General features: G+C 48.8%; 1 protein-coding gene across 1 annotated transcript in view; it reads left to right on the top strand.

Annotated features, from left to right (window-relative positions):
- The window catches only part of LOC119197986 (mannosyl-oligosaccharide 1,2-alpha-mannosidase IA), a 68,012-nt gene that overhangs the window by 44,884 nt on the left and 4,699 nt on the right, over positions 1-18,429 (top strand). The window contains 5 exon segments of the mRNA XM_062565550.1: positions 12,403-12,497; positions 15,222-15,345; positions 15,446-15,539; positions 16,508-16,528; positions 16,531-16,722. Of these exon segments, the coding sequence (XP_062421534.1) occupies positions 12,403-12,497; positions 15,222-15,345; positions 15,446-15,539; positions 16,508-16,528; positions 16,531-16,722 (526 nt within the window).

The following is an 18,429-nucleotide window of genomic DNA, read 5'->3' as shown; positions in this document are numbered from 1 at the left end:
CCGCTTCCCCCCCGCCTCCTTTACTCAGTGAATCACGGACACGTCGGTCCCTCGGCTTCCAATTCCGCCACTGTTTCTGCTCCCCTTTGAGCTCATTCGCCACCAATTCCTCTCGCATCATCCCAAAACTGTTTTGGGAGGCCGAGACCGGGCCCGTTCCCGCCGGCGTGACATTTCATTTCAGTCGCCAGAATGAACACGCGGCTCCCGTCGTCCATCTCAGGTCAAGGCCCCCCCCCCCCCCCCCCCCTCTCTCTCTCTCTCTGGATGAGATTGTTTTTTGTTTTATTTGACGGAGCTGCACGGTCACCGCGGCGCTCATAATGACATCATAATGACATCGTGACATCATGACAATCAGAGCCAATCGGAGCGCCTGCCTTCGGTCCTAAATGAGCCCCGTCTTGGTTGGGATTTTTTTTTTTTTTTTTTGGTTCGCCAGCATGCGGGGTCCAACATGTCTGGACTCGACCCCCCATCCCCCCCCCCCCCCCCCCCCCCCGTTCGGACGCTCGCGGGGGGAGGGGGGGGGGGGGGGAGGAAGGATGTCCTTGCAGCCTCAAAGTGGAGAAGCTGGCTGCAGACCGGGCGCGGCGCCATGGCAGTGAGGCTGGGAAGTGCTTTCTCTTGGTGCCAAAGAGATGCTTTGGCACCGTCCAAATCCTCACATTTTTGTAGCCCGCGGAGCACGGACACAGAGTCTGGCACCCGTACGAGGCCTCGCACTGGAGGGGGGGAAAAAAAAGAAAAAGAAAAGTCTCTCATGCTCGTCCATAGCTTGGTAAACTTTTGACCCCTCCTCTGAGTACTACAGCTTTACTCCTATTGTGCGGGAACAAGTGTTGCAGTCATACAAAAAAGGTCTCAATTGTTGAATTGAAAAAGGTGTGTTATTGAAATCTAGGTGTTATACTATTGGAAGAATACTATTTACGCATCAAAATGTTGGCATTTTGTTGTGTGAGCTTGTTGAGGTGAAGCCAATTTGAACTACATTATTTACTGAAGGTTATTTCAGTCCACACTAATGTGTCTTAGCCGTGAGACTACATCTCCATGGCAACTAAAAAAACTCATTCACTGACTATGACTCAAGATCATACATTACACCAGCTAGTAAATGGGTCTAGAATTAAGATTAATGTGTCAAACCAATTTACCTGTTCCAAGAAGTGTCACTATTTATTGTCTATAATTTTAAGGTAGTAAATTAAAGCAAAATACTGTGATAAATGATTTTTTATTTGTTATTATTTTTGCTTTTAAGCTAAAATGACAAAAAGGTTTATCACAGAATGTAATATTATATTATCCACTCACGAATTATATGTAACCACATATTATGAACTGGAAGTCACAAGACGTTACGGTGCAGTATTTTATAAAATGTACAGTGTACTACTTTCACCCCTGGATGTCATGTTTTGTTGGCTATACAATAATTAACTGAAAGAATAGTGGAGCTTTAATAGTTTGGATTAGCAAATGTAACCCGATCTTCTGAGATATAAAAGAATACAAATTGTCAACATATTTATAAAACGAGGAAAAGCTGTTTCTGCAATTTTCAAGAGATCATAAAACTAAGAAGGTGAGAAAAAAGTGAATTTATTTCATCATTTATAATGAAGCTGTAATTGTGTGCCCTCAGGTACAGTTACTGTCAGAAACTCAGGCCACTTTAATTGAATGAAACAGTTTAAAACAGGTTCTCCTCTGCAGACTCAACCTAATTGAAATGTCAAATGCCCTCTCCGTTGTTTTCACGTTACGACTTTTGAGTTTTAGTTTGAGTCTTCTAATTGGTATGTTTGAGGCCCAAGAAACCCCCCCCCTAAAGGGACAAACCAAGCAAAAAGGGAAGTGACAAATAGAGCCGCGGTAGCAGGAAGCAGGTAGCTGCCACGCGCACAATGTGACGCATCTGCCACCTCCAACCCGGTGCTCACAGGAGCTGCCAGGCCCCATTCCTGCGTCTTCTCCCCCCCCCCCCCCCCCCCCCCCCCCTCGCGCGCTCCTACCAAGACAGGTGAGCTCCTCGCACACGCCACTGCTGTTTGAAATGAGCCCCTGGCGCGGACCAGGTGCCGAAGAACGAGAAAAATAAAAGATATGTTCTGCTCTCTGGTGTGGACGTGGCCGTGGCAGGAGTGGCCTCCCCGGGAGACACCTCCGGCTCTCCTGCTGTCACCGCTGTGGACCGCGGCAAGTCGGCCCCCGCAAGCCCCCTGAGATGAATGGAAGCTGACCGGCCGCCTGATCTAGCGATTGTTTGCACGCCTCCCATCCCAGTGGTCACATGTGACAAATCCAACCCGAATACACACTCCCACACTCGCATGAAGGCTGAAGTCGCCTTTTTTTTACGGTTCAGCGTTCCCGGGGGGGGGGGGCCTCCCCCCCAGTGCAGCCCGACAGGGTCAGCCCCCCCCCTCCGTTGCAAGAGGTCTTTGTGTGCAACATTTCTCCACAGAGCTAAGTGGCAGCCGTGTGGGCTGCCTTGGAAAGCTGCCGTTCGTCTGCCAGTCCAAATCACACCGATTCGAGAAGAAAAAAAAACCCCTTTTCCCACCGTGTGATCCGCCCGCTCACCTTCAGCGAGGAGCTGACAAATGTCATCTGCCGCCGGGAGGAAATCGATTTTAGTGCATCGCGCTCGAATCGGACTTTCTCAGTGATTTGGTATTCTTGCATCTGTTGTCAAGCCAACCCCCCTTTTCTCCCGGTCATCTTTCCCTTAAGACCTGATTCGTGAAGAAAAACACGATGATGGAAACATGCACCTGCATTTTATACTCACAAATCATCCCTTTGTTGTATTGGCCTGGACAATATATAGATTGGGCCATGTATCTTACATTTCACTACCTGCACTTGCTCTGGTTAGACCTGCCAAATGAAATAAAAGCAACATTAGCGCGGTTGTCATAATGCGGTAATGGTTCTTAAATTGACACCCTTTACAAACTGCTAGGATAAAATCTAGAGAATGCAACTTTAGATCTGGTCCTTTCCACAGAAACATCTCTCCTCAGCGGGCCCCCCCTCCCGTCGTCACACTCGTTCCCTGCTGGCGCCCGGCGAGCAGTAGCATTTAATTAGCATCAAACGGCAGAGGCCCATGCAATATCTATGAGCTGTGACATTTGTGGCGGGGCAGAGATCCCTCGGAAGAGAGCCCCCCGGGAGGGGGGGGTGGGGGGGAACTCGCACGTCGAGGGGTTCTGGGGAATATCACACAGCGTTACTCACCATCTTCGAAGAATGTTGTGCCCAGAGTGTTTAACCCCGAACGCATCCCCGGATCTTGTGACAGGTCACAACTCCGAGCACTCCGAGTGTCGGAATGATTCAGGTCTGTTTGTGTTGTGTCTCTTTTTCTTCAGCCTGGTGTTGTTGTTTTGTTTAGTTTTTCTCCAAAAATTTGAATTTCAATGCAACGCAAGCTACGTCTGTGGAATAGCAACAAAACCTCGGTGGGGGGGGGGGGGGGGGGGGGCGGGGGGTCCACAGGGTTACAGGAGCTAATCTCAGGTGGAAGAGCAGCGAGCCAGATGCCCTGAAGCCCGGCTCACTTTGCGTATATAAATGATTTACGTATAAATGAAATACGTGCATAAATATTGGGGATAAAAGTAAACTGGAGTGTAATCTAAGACATTTGAACATATTTGCTCAAATGAGTGACCTGTTTTCAGTGTTTTTCTCACTCAAAAGCGCCTCGATCCTGCACCTGGGTCTTTTGGCAGCAGTAAAGCAAATCTGTTCAGCTTTACTACCAATATTTTGCCCTCAAATTTATGAAGCATGTCCAACCCCCCCCCCGAAAACAGCAATCCTCTCCACTGTCGTGCAGTGTGTCTGAACTTGAGTTGATGTCTGCCAGCGCCGAGGCCCGAGGAGTGCCCCCCCTTCCCCCACCCCCCGGTGAGAAAACGAGTCGAATCACAGCGCTTCCCGCCGCGCCGGCACCCGAGACAGATGGAGCTAGCGGAAAAAAACCAAAAACTGCAGCGCAGCTCCAGCCGAAACCATGGCAACAGCGTGTACACGGCAACAGGAAGCCTGCCGCGGCCAATCGGAGAGGAGGATGCGTTGCCATCTAAGTAGGTCCCCCCCCCCCCCGAGGTGGACTCGGAGAGGATGATGGCCTAACGGATTGGAGGTCGCTGCAGAGAGGGACCGAGAGGATGCTTCGTAACGGCCCGCGCTGGAAAAGGTACCGTCGGCTGCGGCGAGCCTTTTGGATGAGTGGCGTGGCGGCGCGTCGTGGCGTGGCGGCGCGTCGTGGCGGCGCGTTGTGGCGGCGCGTCGCGTCATCGCCGATGCCTCTGTGTTGAGAAGCTGACAAAAGCCCCCGAGGCATGTGGCTGATGTGCTCTCTGAGAGAGTTTACACACACGGTGGTTGGTGTGTTCTGTGCTGCAGCCTGCAGGAGTTCGGCATCCGACACAAGAAGACGGCAACGGCAAACCTGACAGCGGCTCGAGATTCATCGCTTCACTCAAGGACGCTTGACCTCGGGCCTCGTGGCAGATTGACAGTCTTTCACTCAGCGAAACCACCTGGTTGACCAAGGCTCGTGTTCAAAATGTGATTTTACAAGAATTCATGTGTCTGGAGTCACTAAATAATGTACCGGCGGGCTTCTTTAAGGTGGAAGGCCAAGATAAATGCCATAAAACACGTTCTTATTGCGCAAGTGTGGGGGGCGGGGGGGGAGAAAGCAAGGTTGTAAAGACTGAAAATCTTCTTCTATTAATGGAATTTGTGTCTGGTACCCGTTTCAGTGTTTGTTTCAAGGTCAGATTGTCTGATAATGAGGCAGAATATGCCCCCCCAAATGCCCCCCTTTTTATTTTTACACATCTCAGTCCTTTTCTTCCACATTTTACAGTCTTTTGTGCATTAAAAAACACAGTGGAACTACAGTCTCTGCATTTCCAGCTCTGCAGCAATACGACACCTTCGTTACGCGAGATCGATCAAACAGGCACTGACAAAAGTACAGTTTAATTGTATATATTACCATCTTGATGTAATGTCTTTACTATATCCCTATGTTTTATTGAGAAGAATCCAGCTTCACCATGTTTCTTTCTTTTGACGTTAAATATATATCATTTTAACAAGTGAGCTTCTGCCTTTTGCACTCAAACCTTTTGCAAGACGAGTTTCCTGGAGTGTCTTGTTCCACGTTTTCAATTTTTCCAGGAGAATCAGTGAAATTTGCTGGGGTGGCAATGGCGGTTATCTACGCCACGCAGACTGCGCGCCGCGTTGAGCCGAATTGCCTTTCTCTTCACAGACTCCACGGAGAGCCTGATGACTATGTCGGCTTTTCAAGGAAGATACATTACACAGAGTTTAAGTAACAGCAACTTCGCCCCAGAAGAGACCGTTGGAGTTAAAAGACACAAGGAACGGGGGGGCTGACTTATCCAACCGCACGCCCGCAGCCTCCCAAGCGCGCCCCCCCCCCCCCCCCCCCCCCCCTCCCCCGCTCTGCAGCGGTGTTCTGCACGTTGTCACAGAGGTTTCCGGAGATTCCGATGTCAAGCTCAGAGCGCATCCGTCCGCGTCGCGTTGATGGCGTTGCAGCCCATCATCCGGGTTCCCCCCGAATAGGAGGCGGGCTGCCAGTTGAGGCCCGGCCTGCGCCCCTGATAGGTATTTCTGCTACCTTACCGAGAGGTGAGCACAAACCACAGACAAGTCGTATGCCGACGAACTTCCCTTCACATCAGCCTTTTATTCGCATCCTTCACACATACACAACAACAGGGTGGAACATGGGGGCGGGGGCTTCCTTTGTTCAAGAGGGGTGCAGAGTTTATATGTATTGATATCTACGCCTGTGTCAGGGGTGCAGAGTTCATATGTAGTGATATTTTGCCTGTGTCAGGGGTGCAGAGTTCACATGCACATGTTCACGTGCAACTTCCTGTGTTACAGTCAGCTGGTGCTGTACCACTCCCCAGCTGCACGTGATAAATTTGTATAAGATGTTCCAAAAGAGCATAATAATCACCCACTGTGCCCTATCAGCCCCCCCCCCACCCGCCTGTAACTTGAACCATGCCACGTCCTTCAATGGTGCATCGCTTGGTGGTTGGTTTATTTTTCCGCTTTAAGTCGGGCCTTTCGGGACCGCTCTCTGAGAAAACTGCGGCTCGTGACACCTCGGCGTTGCTCGGCTCTGCCTCCTACTCGCGGCCACTGACGACACTGAAAACCCTCTTGCCGAGGCCCCGCTCTTCCCCCCCCCCCCCCCCCCGGTGAAGGATTCGCGCCGTGAACATTAGTCCCTTAAGCACGTTACATGGCGTCCTAATCCCTCGGCCGAGGAGGACACAAAAAACGTATTCTAGAGCAAACATCCGTCTCCCTGGCTGCCGCAGACCGGTGGTCGCCCACACGCGAGGCCTCGCAGTGGCCGCGTCCTCCGCTGAGTCGAGCCTTTGATGAAGCAGACGATCCTTTTGAAGCCCGGCTCTGCCACCGGGAGCTTTTAAAGAAGCCTCGTTTATCTCTCTCTCTCTCTCTCTCTCTCTCTCTCTCTCTCTCTCTCTCTCTCTCTCTCTCTCTCTGCGGCTCTGCCACTCCCCAAACTACTTCGCTGGCATCACCGAAGCGTGGATGCGCAGCGAGGCCACACAGATCAGCCCGAATCTCACGCCTTTCCCATTTTGGCCCCGCCCCCTTCTAATCTAGTCAAAAGATTCAGACCTGCTTCATTCTCGCTCTCCCCCACTGAGGCTGTGACATCTTTATCTTGTGCACTTTACCCCCGCCCCCACCGTCACACCACATTGTGTTCCTCCAATCTCATCACCACTCTGTTGCAATCGGCTGGTTCCTTTCTCCCAGATCACGTTTAGCTCCTTTAGATAATGAACGCGAGGTATTTGCAGTGATATTGATTGTTCAGCGCTGGTGTGGACGTTTTTCGTACGGATAAGAGACTTTCCCTTTTCTGTACACTCGTTCGCACCTTTGTGATTAAAGAGGAGAATGTCGGTGCTTTCTTTGTGTCTCTGCTGCAATCGGCCTGAGGGATCATCTCGGGTCCAGAGCGACATCTTACATCTCCATTTTCAAGCCTCCGAACGGCAAAGCACCACGTTGTTTCAGACTAAAAGGACCAAGTAATTGATAAATGTGAATCTTCTGACTTTAGCACTACCGGTTTCCAGTTTTTTACTCATTCTGTAACATCTACTCGATGGATTGGCACACAGACATTGGTGATCTGACCATTCATGAAGTAAAATCAGCTCAACTGATTGATACCTTGGTTCATGACCTGCAAAATAATTTCAACTCAACAAACATTTCACGATAAATGACCCAACTTCTGGGTGAATCTGGCCGGGCTTCAAAGTTTCAGGTGTTGTTTGTCATTTCAAGTCACTGACAGGGTATTTAAAAAAAAAAATGAAAAATGTATGTGTGCCATCTTCAATCCATCACCCACACTCTCCTGCAATGTCTCAGACATTTGCATTTAACAGACAGGATTTCTCTCAGATTTGTGTTGCCTGCCGGTGCCCACACAGAAGCCCGGTGCCCCCTTAGTGCTGCTGTCTGGCTGAGTGGGCCACGAGGTGCCCTGTTGTCCTCCCACAACGGGCCTGTGGGGGGGGGCTCGTAATGAGAACCGCTCCCACCGACATCCCCTGCAAACCACTGCTCCACTTCTCCCCCCCCCCCCCCCCTCCCGTCCGCCCGCTCCCAGTCATGACGGCGGAGAGGTGTGTGGCAGCGGTGCAAATTGTAAGTCGGGTCATAAATGGGTCAGCGGTCCGTCTGGTCGGTTGCCACAGAGACGGCGGATCTCGTCCTGACATCCGCGTCAACGCAAACGAGCTTAAGAGTGTAGATGTGTGACGGGGGGGGGTTTTTCTCTCTGCCGTGTGCGTTGAGAGTGTCTTCGGGCTCCGGGTGAGCTGATGAGGTGCGCGCGGCGTGCCAGCGTTATTGTCTCGTCAGCTGGTGGACAATGACACTGTGACAGCCGGGCCACAGAGACGGCTCCAGGAACCGGCCACTGGTCTCTAGTGGAGTTCACTGTAAAACATGGGTTGGTTTAACGCTTCCCTCTGGATCCTCCCCTCCACCCTTCCTCCCCTTAACGTCCTGCAGGCATGGTGGTTGCAATAAAATAAAACACGCGAGGATCGGCTTTGGACGAGAGACGGCGTTCCTGATTTCCCCAAAAAGAAAGAAGGAAAAAAAAGGAATGATACAGTGCCACTCGGTGGCTGCCCTGTAATATTGGAAGAATATATCGCAATGATGGCTATTTATACTTTTGACGATCAAGCACCCACACACTTGCACACACAGGGCCGATATAGTGGCGTATTTTTCTTACTCCTTAATTAGGCCCCGCGTGAGGCAGAGAGCCGAAACCACGGGCCAAAGACTGTATATGCGATATAATTGCGCCTTTGGATAGAAAAGAATAACAGCTGGGCGTCTGCTGTATTGTACAGAAGTCAGAAAACTGTGAAATGATTTGCGTGAGCCCAGTTGAGTGGATCAAAGGGGGGTGGGGGGTAGAAAGTAAGTGGGTGGTCATGTGACGAGGACGCTCAACAAGCCCATGAAGGTTGCGATCTAGAGCTGATCCTTTCCAGCAGAGGGGGGGGGGGGGCGGGGCTCGATTGTTTTTTTTCTCCATTCGGGCCCCTTTCCGCCGCTGCGTTGGTTCTTCCGAGTAAGTCCTCGTGTCTAATTTATAGCACGTTCGCCTCCTTCGGTTCTCAGCCGCGCTGCATAAATTATGCAGAGTGCTTTTCATCAGGCGGATGCGGGACTGCATGCTGCTGGTTGGCAGGCAGTGTTCAAGACATCTACGTCTTCGCCACGTGAGACTTTGCAGCGTGTTGCAGGCCCAAAATTTCATGAAATCAACATCGGCGTAGAAAACCAACGGCGGGGATGGAATAGAAAGCCTTCTGCTCTTAGCCTTGTTTGTTCCAACGGTGGGAGAAGAACCGACTGCACGATGGAGAGAGGTTTGCGACCTGCGGACGTCTGCTGGGCGAAGAAGGAAATCAATGTGCAAGAAGAAGGTCTCCTCCTGTCAGTCCAGTCATTCCCAGGTGAAGGGGTCAATGAATTGGGAAGAGGGCGATTGAAGACTTGTGATGTTCCTTCCAATCTGTGGTGAACCCGGTGTTTGAGATACCTGGAGCGTATCTGTCTCCTTTCATTTCCACTCATGGTCGATAGACCTTTTTCACAATAACCGGAAATGCGTGATCCATGTGGAAGTGGACTTCCTGTCAAAGGTCCACACATCAGGAGAAGATGGAGCTGAGTCTCTCTGAGAGGGTCCTCACAACTTCGCTCACAGGTTTACCTACAATTGCATTTGCTGACGTTGCAAGACTGGTGGAGGTAAACTCAATATAAATAAATAAAGGGTACCGCTCAAACACAGGTTCCCTTTTTCCTTACGTAGTCGTCTGAGGTCAATGCTAACTGCTAATGCTAAAGTCATCCCGATGGCCTGAATCCATTTTCACATCGAACATCAACTATCAACTGGGAGGGAATGAAGAGACGGATTTGGCTGCTTTTGGGAATGACGAGAACAATAACTCTTGCTCGCGCCATTTGTTCGCCGGAGTTTCGGAACGAATGTGTGCGTTTCGTTGGTGTGTGTGGGCGCAGTTTGAACTCCAGCCCTTTGGAACAGTGTCTGTCAGAAATAACAAAGCACTAAACACACACCCACAGGGTGCAGACGGTTTGTGTTGTGTGACGTGAGTGGAACGCAACGTTTTATAACCACGTTCATTTCAGCGGAGGAGCTGCATCAGCACCACTTGGTCAAAGTGATCGTTATGAAGTCGGGTTCAATGAGATACTCGTCCACTCTGACTACAGTAAAGTTTGGAAGAAAAAAAAAAAACAGAAAGCAGGCGCAAAGTGATGACCGGTGGTGACGGGGAGCGGAAAGTGTGTTTAAGCCTCCCGAAGGATTCATTTTATGCAATATGTGCTGTCTGAGTGGGGAGTTGAACTTCAAACAGTGCTCAAAGTGCTTCAAAGCCACCAGGCTCCACGGATAAAAAGACACCAGAGTAGTACCTGGAAAATATGGGAGGAGATCTGTGATCACAGTTGATGGTTGTTGGTTTGTATTTGTTTTTCTGTGTCCTAGTTGAGGATTATTGAGGCTGTGTCTGCAAATATGAAGTTTTGACTGCATTTTGGCTTCAGATTTATCAGACCACACGTGCCCCCATTTGAGGTCTTTGCAGTTTTCTGTAAACATTTATAAGCTTAGAATATTAAATATAGATATGAAAAAAACAGAAGAACGCTTTAGACAATCATCGTCCTCGATGGGCCGAGGTGTCCCGGCGTTCAGGACAAAGTGAAAGAGATGATGAGAAAATGGACTTCTGGCCTCGCATGCCGTTTTGAGATAGTGACGGAGGCCGAAGAGGTCAGTTTGCAGATGCGTGTTCAAAAACTGCCAGGTGAGATTTATTCGTCTGTGGCCTCCAGAAAAAAAACGCGTATCTTTGCAGCCAGGCGGCATCAAAAGGTTCTCAAAATGTCGCCCACGGGCTTTTAGATCGGGTCGTTATTTTCGCAGCGCACGGACCTGAAGTGATTTCCAATAAAAACTCTTTTCAGAGAGGCAACTGGTTGCTGCACCGCGTTCCGCACGCTGTCTTTGTGCGCTTCTGGAGGACGCCGCAGGCGGCCCGCGGCAGCTGAGGCGCAATTTGAACTGTAGATAGATTTTCTGCCCGGAATTTGCCCGCTAAAACACATCAGCAGCTCATTCGCCGCGTCCATCACCTGTCCAAATAGAGTCGAGGACGTGTCCTAAATGTAAGGAGGAAAGGACAAAGTGGGGAGACATAATAGTACTTCCTTGTCAAGCCAGAATAACAAGGAGGATTTGAATGAAACCTTAGCTGTCGAAAATGATATGAAACGTCACAAATGATCATTAAGTAAGCAATAATCCATCTTAACTTGGTTCCGCTGCACAGACCTCCTTTTGTCTACAGATCAAAAGACATCAGTGAGCAACACCTTTGCACCCCCCACGTGCCCCCCCCCCCCCCCCCCCCCATGCAGCCTCCTCATGTGATCCCTGCGGCGGCTTCCCAGTGAACGCCGTCCGAGGAACGCTGAGTGGCAGCTCTCTGACGTCCTGAGACATTGTACATACGCGTGGCGTGGTCCTTGTGATGGTGTTACTTGTGCCTCTCTTAGAGACTCCTGTCCTCCCGGGGCGGCGTTATTTATGAAGGCACATAAAATGTGGTGGGAACACATTATGCTTCTGTCCAAAATGAACTATCAACATCTGGCGGGGGGGGGATCAAATGATTGACAAGTACTGCTGCTCTGCATATACACCTGGGTCTGAATATTAGGCCACGTGATGTGTAAACAGGAAGATATGTTGGTCAAACTTTGATCGTTGCTTAAGTCAAGCATTTACTGCTTGATTTAGAATGTAATGGAAGATCTTGTTGGTTTATTTGTTGGGTAAATATTTGGCTTGAGAATATTGTCTTCCCTACGAAGTCTCCTCTGTCAACTCGACATGCAGTCGTGTTTATTCACTCAGTCATCAGACTGTTTAGCTGTGTTTCTGTGACGGCGTGTGACGCGGCGTGTTGGCAAAGCTCTGACATGTGACATTTAACACGCAAAGGCTCATGGGGAGCTTTGAAGACGTCGCTTTGCTGGCTTCTGACCTGGCTGTGGCCTAGAAATACTAGATTTGTGTCACAGGTAGGACACGTCGGGGGAAAATATAATATCACCGTAACGGTGAATGTACAGAAATACTTCTTGCTAATACGTCTTATATTGGACTGACTGTTATCTCTCAGTCCGCCTTCTCTGCTCGATCCCTTCCTCCGCCGCGTCTCTTCTGAAAGGCTTTCCAGTCCCTGGAATAAATCTGTCCTTTTCCTCGGCCCTCCGTTACCTTTTTTCCACTCGGACTGTCTTTGTCTGGATTTTTTTTCATTTTTTTTTTTTATATCCTCTCCAACATCGGTCCCACTGGCTGCCGGAGAGTTAGTGAGCGATAATGCAGCCGGTCTCTGTTTGCCTGAGCCCCGGCCTCGGGGATGGAGATGGAGATGCAGGGATGGAGCGCTTTCAAACGGACTGTTGCACGATTGCATCGACGAGATTGCTTTTAATCCTTGTGGAGTTCTGCTGCAGGAGGCCTTGTGTTCCACGTGATTAGCTCTGGACAGGAAATGTGTGCAGCTTCGACAGCCTCTGACACACAAACACTCACACACACATATATATATATTTAGCGTACACAGTATGTGTATGTTGTGAATGTGAGTTGTATATTTACCAAGTAGCCCTCTTCTGCTTTTTTTTTTTCTTCTCCAGATGTACAAAAATAAAGTGATGGAGCTGGGAGAGAAGCTTCTGCCCGCCTTCAACACGCCGACAGGGATCCCCCGAGGAGTCATCAACCTGGGGAGGTGAGTCTCAGCACCGGCCTCCCGCTCCGCCGATCAATCAGCTGATGTCGTAAGATGAGAATTTGATCTGTGTTCACAAATGCATTTGCAATGATATTTGCTTCCATTTGAAATGAGTTGTGTTCTTTTTTTAAATCTGTTCCCGAGCCGTCGCCTTTCTAATCAAACGATCTCGTTAATGCCACGGAGACGCAGCACAATCGAGCTATTAAAAGTATTCTCGCTTGAGAACAATTGGCCGTGAATCCGTTGGTTTTGATTCTCTTAAGGGAGGGAACGTGACTCACACAGACAGTTCACTCAATCATGCTGTTTGCTTAAGTGTCCTGTGAGTGGATCTAAAATGAATGAATCAAAGTGATTCACCCCTCTTTCGGTTTTTGAAAGATTCCTGTGTTTCCTCCAGTTTCTCCTCTCGTTGCCTTATTTCATAAAATACGTCGCGGCTTGCGGCCTGCTGCCTCGCTCCAGCCGAGCTGCACAGCTGCTGCCACATTTAATTAATGACCCGTCTCTGCTGCCTCACCATCACGGTGCAGATGGGCAGGAGGCACCGGGATGCCCACACTGCGGTCCACACACACACATACACACATACATACACACATACACAGACACACACTCGCGTGACTCGAGAAGAGCGCGTTCAATGTGTAACAGGGCAGCAGCAGGCGGAGGTCATCTCTGCATATGGGGAGTATTTCTTATTTACGTAAAGGACTGTTGTGAATCACTAGGTGCTTTTAGTCTTTTCCCTGCATTTTTCTGTTTGTTTTTTTACCCAAATGTGAGGTTTTCTGGGTTTGTTTTTCTTATTATTGCACAGTAAACAGGTTCTGGACGGATTTTGGAAGCCATTTTCATATTAAATTATTATTAGTATTATTATTTACTTTAAAAAACTCTATCTTCCTAATCACGGATGAAAGTATGAAAAACACTTGACAAACACTTTCCCCTGACACTTAACACTTTAAGACACGGCCCCCTTTTAATAAAGAAACTATTCTAAAAAGCCCTTTAGGATGCTGGAGGTGGTCCTAATAGCACTTTAAGCCCTTTCAATTGAAAGATTACAGTTCCATCCATGTGCGCGTATACAACCAAACACTTTATTATTATAAATTATTAGTTATTTCAGCTCTACTGTAAAGATGCACAAAAATTCCCATCTCCGAGAACATATAATGCGTGACATGCGTTATTGATTTTTTTGCCATTTTAATTATTTCTTCACCTCATTATACGTCTCACGGCTTTGGAGGAGTCTGTTTGTTTAAAGGGGCGAAAAAGATTAACGAGCGCTCCGCTCTCCTCCACCTTCGCAGTCACGCGAAACACACCACCCCCCCCCGCCGCCCTCCTCGCCTCCGCTTTGATTCTCAGATTGAATTTCCTTAAAGGACCAATCGGATGTGACTCCAGCCAGAACTACTAATGATGGAGCCGCCCCAAACTTTTTAATGGATGCACTCGTCAGACGGGCAAACTCTTTGACTCACGCAACCACCCACCTCCAACCTTTGTCATCTCCCTCCGTCGCATTCCTTCTTTTAAAATTTGTGCAATTCGTTAGCGGATGTCTCTCTGGCATCTACTCCGGAGGTTATGTTAAGTCGTTCTGCTGGTGCGTTCTGCCTCCAGTAATCACTGCGTTAGTGCACCGTCTAAGAGACCACACATTAACTGAGAATTAGATTAGCACGGTTATATTACCCACACTGACCTGAGGAAATAAAACCGGATGGCTCCACCTTCTTCCTGACCTGCATGTTAATAGTTTCTTAAAACAATTTAGCAACTTTTAAGCGGCGACCTGCAGGTTTCTGAAAAGTGCCGCGAGCGCGTAATTCTTTCTGTCGGCGTCAGGGTCGACTTCCCCCCGGTTGCTAAATAGCTTTGATTGTATGGAACTCATTAGTCTACTTCCCCCTTTGATTTGTTACCTTGGAAAACACTCTAAACACATCGCCACACTGGTTCCGAGTCTTCATCAATGCGACTTCGAGTTTATTTTGTAACTTCTGGTCCCATTCACAATTAGACAGAAGATAAAGACTGGTAGAGTTTAGAGAGTGGCCACCGTGTGATTGACAGGTCCGCCCCCAAGCTTTATCTGGTCTCGGATGTTGTTGTTATTCATCAGACACTTAAATCCAACCACTTGTGTCCCTAATTTGAAGCGTAGAACGTCTGTCCGCAGACGTCATGGAGACCAGGTCCTCGTCTTATTTAACGCACAACAGGCAACGATACACACTTCAAGCGTGGCTACCATTTTAATTCCCCAACCCATAAAAACCAGCCCCGCCCTGTCAGCCCCCCCCCCCCCCCCCCCCCCCTCCCCGAAGACACGTATACGCTTCCTAATAAATGTGAACAGCACAAGCGGCCAGAGAGTTTTCGGAGGGGTGATATACATGGGCCGACTTTTGAAAAAAAAACCACAAATGAAATGAGTGGAATGTGGAAACGGATCGATACGCTTTGGGCGGAACGCATCATGCACAATCCCTGGAGACCTGCTGGAGATTAGATTATTGATTTCCACCTGAAAGGGGGAATAAAAAATAAAAATAAAAAAAAGCCTGTCATGTTATGATGTATTAAGCACAGGCAGAAGAAGAGGCCTCTGAAGGTACAGGTGGTCCTCCTGCTGCCAGGGGAGGACCTTGTGATGGCTGCTTCGTGAGACTTAGTCTGCTCGTTTTGTCCTTGCTGCAGTGGCACCAGCTGGAGTTGGGGCTGGGCCTCAGCCGGGAGCAGCATCCTGGCTGAGTTCGGGACGCTTCACCTGGAGTTCGTCCATCTGTCGGAGCTCTCCGGGAACCCCATCTACACGGAGAAGGTGCGACACGTAAAACCCTCGCTCTCTCGCTCTCTCTCTCTCTCTCTCTCTGAGCGTGAGGGGTTCACTGGTGTTCACTGTACCCGGGGTGTCTCGGCAGGTGATGAACATCAGAAAACTGCTGAACAAGATCGAGAAACCCCACGGCCTGTACCCCAACTTCCTCAGTCCGGTCAGCGGCAACTGGGTCCAACGTAAGTACTAGCGTGAGCTGAGGATTGTGGGTACATTTGGGCCTTAGAGTTTAACGAAGGACGATGTTTTTTTTTTTTTGTTCACATGACCTCAGTGAAGGTCGTTATTGTCACCGTGCAGGTCTCACATTAAGTATCTTCTCCCGATGTGGAGTCGGAGTAAATGTAAAAGTAAATGTAAGAAAACGTTGCTAGCATCTCGGACCATGTGGCTTTTGGCTCCTACCGGCTCGTCTCTGTCACCCCCCCCTTCATCTATTTCCTTTCACTTTTAATATGGTGCTCACAGCGACGGCCATACACTCCCACTGCTGTGGGTTATCAAAATGGTAATGATTCAATTACTTCAGGAAATTGGATCGTTGCGATTTACCTGAAAGGAGTCGAAAAAGAGATGCGATGCGATAAGGCGAAAGCAGCGGTGACCTCGATGATTACACAAGTTAATTGTTGTGGGTGAGTGGGCAGTGACGCAATACTTTATGTTCATATTACAACTTGCTGTGGGGGGGGGGGGGGGGGGGGGGGGGGGATTCATCCTCTTCGGTTTGAGTCAAGGACAAACATGGCGATTATTATATGAACATATCTGGGTTTACATTTAAGACTTGTTGGGAGCGTTTGACACCATTTGACATCATACCTGCCAGTGTGGAAGTATGATGGAACAACGGAACATTCGGTCGAGGATGATTAGATAGTTGATCATATTTAGAGAGTGTTTCACAGCAGTAATACATTTGTAATTGGGAGAATTCATTAAACAATTCCGCTTGGATAATTAGCATCAAATGGATGAATATATTGACCAATGAAAATGTTTTATTCATAAACGTCACCCGTTGTAAGGCAGTTCACTTTCTCCTTTTTTAATGGAACAGCAGAAACCTTTAATGCGGTCCCTGGAGGTGACCCCCTGCAAAACATCTCCATAAAGATCTGTTTCCCTTTTCATGCTTCGTTCTTAGATCACGTCTCCATCGGTGGCCTCGGGACAGTTTCTACGAGTATCTGATCAAATCGTATCTGATGTCCGACAAGACGGACGAGGACGCAAAGAAAATGTACTACGGCGCGATGGAGGTATGGAAAATCTTAATTTCTCCTGGTCTCATGTGTGCAATGAAAACGGGGCCGAAGCGTCGTTCTTCGGCCTCAGGAAAGCTGCACTTTGAGATGGATTTTAATTAACGACCTCCGTGAGCGTGACTGGCTTGGGGAGGCGCGATCGATGAGGGCCCCCTCTGACGGAACGTCTCATCAAAAGCATGTTTTGACATCATTAGAGAGCCGCCTGTTTTATTTACTCCGTCATATTCGATGCCGCTGCAGTCTTCGGGGTTGATGTGATGCCGTCGGGGGTTCAGACCTGTGCAGCACGTTTTATAACACATTAACAGTGCTGTCATCATTTGAAGCCAAAGCGACAACCGGGTGGGAGGAGGGGGGGGGGGAGGGGGGTTAGACCTATGTGTTAAAGAGCCTTTACGGCATTTACATACCAAAGTGCACCGTCTGAAAGTGTCTCGGCTGCACTTAAGACATAATGGAGTGCCCGTGCAGAGCAGAGTTTGCTCTTGTCGCTCCGAGCCGCCGGGGCTATTTTTCCTTGCAGGAGATGTTTGGAGGATTGTCTCTCTCCCTCCCGTCGACTCTCGGGCGGACGGCGGCTCTGCGACGGAGGCTTTTATGCCGCGCGGTGATTACGTGCAGCCGGAGTGCTTTTGTGACAGAGGGGCAAGGGGAGGAAGATGATATCGAAGAGGAAAGCTCTTCCGCCGCCGCATAATGCGATCTGACAGTAACTCACTGGTGTATTTATAAAACTGTCGAGCACTCCGTTCCCCCCCCCCCATGCATATGTGAACCCAGTGCACACTATAGAAATACATGAATAAAAAAAAGCATGGAACTCCACCTGTTTCCGGTCTTTGGTGGAGATAAAAGCACATTCCCTGCGGCTGCATTAACTGCATCACACGCAGTGAAAGATTTCCTTAGTTCTGTTCGGAGGTTTCGAGCCGCAGGGCACGACCGCTAATTGCCACACTGTCCTCCTCTCTTGTGACTCGGTGTTTAAATGGCCCGCGGACCCCCCCCCCCCCCCCCGTGACTGTTGTGATCTGAGGTGAAGGCGCAGCACTGACTCCTTATCTTTGGTATTCAAAGACAAGTAGATTACTGATTCAAACACAGTGTTTTTCCAATTGGAGATAATTGACAGTAAAGAATCAGAAGCCGTGAGAACATGGTATTTTACTACACACTGTAGTCTGTATATCAGAGTGTTTTGTCCTCAGCTAGTTCCATCTATATCAAACCCTCATTTAGCGTGAGGACTCTCTTATACAGCCGTGACAGGGGGGAGAGGATGTGTTTCTGTCTCCTTTTCGTTTTTTCCAAGCGGATCCTAAATGAGGTGAACAAAAACAGTTGGTGGACCTTTAGATTAGTGAATGACACAATGCTCTATTCAAACAACGAGTGAGCGTAGAGTAAATGAGACAGAGACGAAAGCACGATAACCCTTCTGTTAAAGAGGGAGAACGAGAACCTCTTCGCCCCGTTATATTCTGTCTCGTAAAACAAAGTGCTGACAGGAAACACAGCTGCCAAAAGGCAGACACGGAAACACATTTGCATCTTAAAAAATGTCCCCCTTTGATTTTCTTCCGCCTCGTCCATCTGTCTTTTGATCATTTATTAAAGGGGCTGTTCTGGAAATCTCTTATCTGTTATACAACTGCATGCATAATTCACTATATACATGCGGACGTTTACAGTGTAAAAGCTGATCTATATTGTCCACATACACGATGTCTGAGAGTGTTAATGGTTGTATTCATTCGTCCCTACAAAGCACCACGGAGACGGATCAAACGTAGTGACC

Source organism: Pungitius pungitius, chromosome 11 (assembly GCF_949316345.1).
Source record: "Pungitius pungitius chromosome 11, fPunPun2.1, whole genome shotgun sequence".
In the NCBI taxonomy this organism is placed as follows: Eukaryota; Metazoa; Chordata; class Actinopteri; order Perciformes; family Gasterosteidae; genus Pungitius; species Pungitius pungitius.
This window is presented reverse-complemented; position numbering and strand designations above follow the sequence as displayed.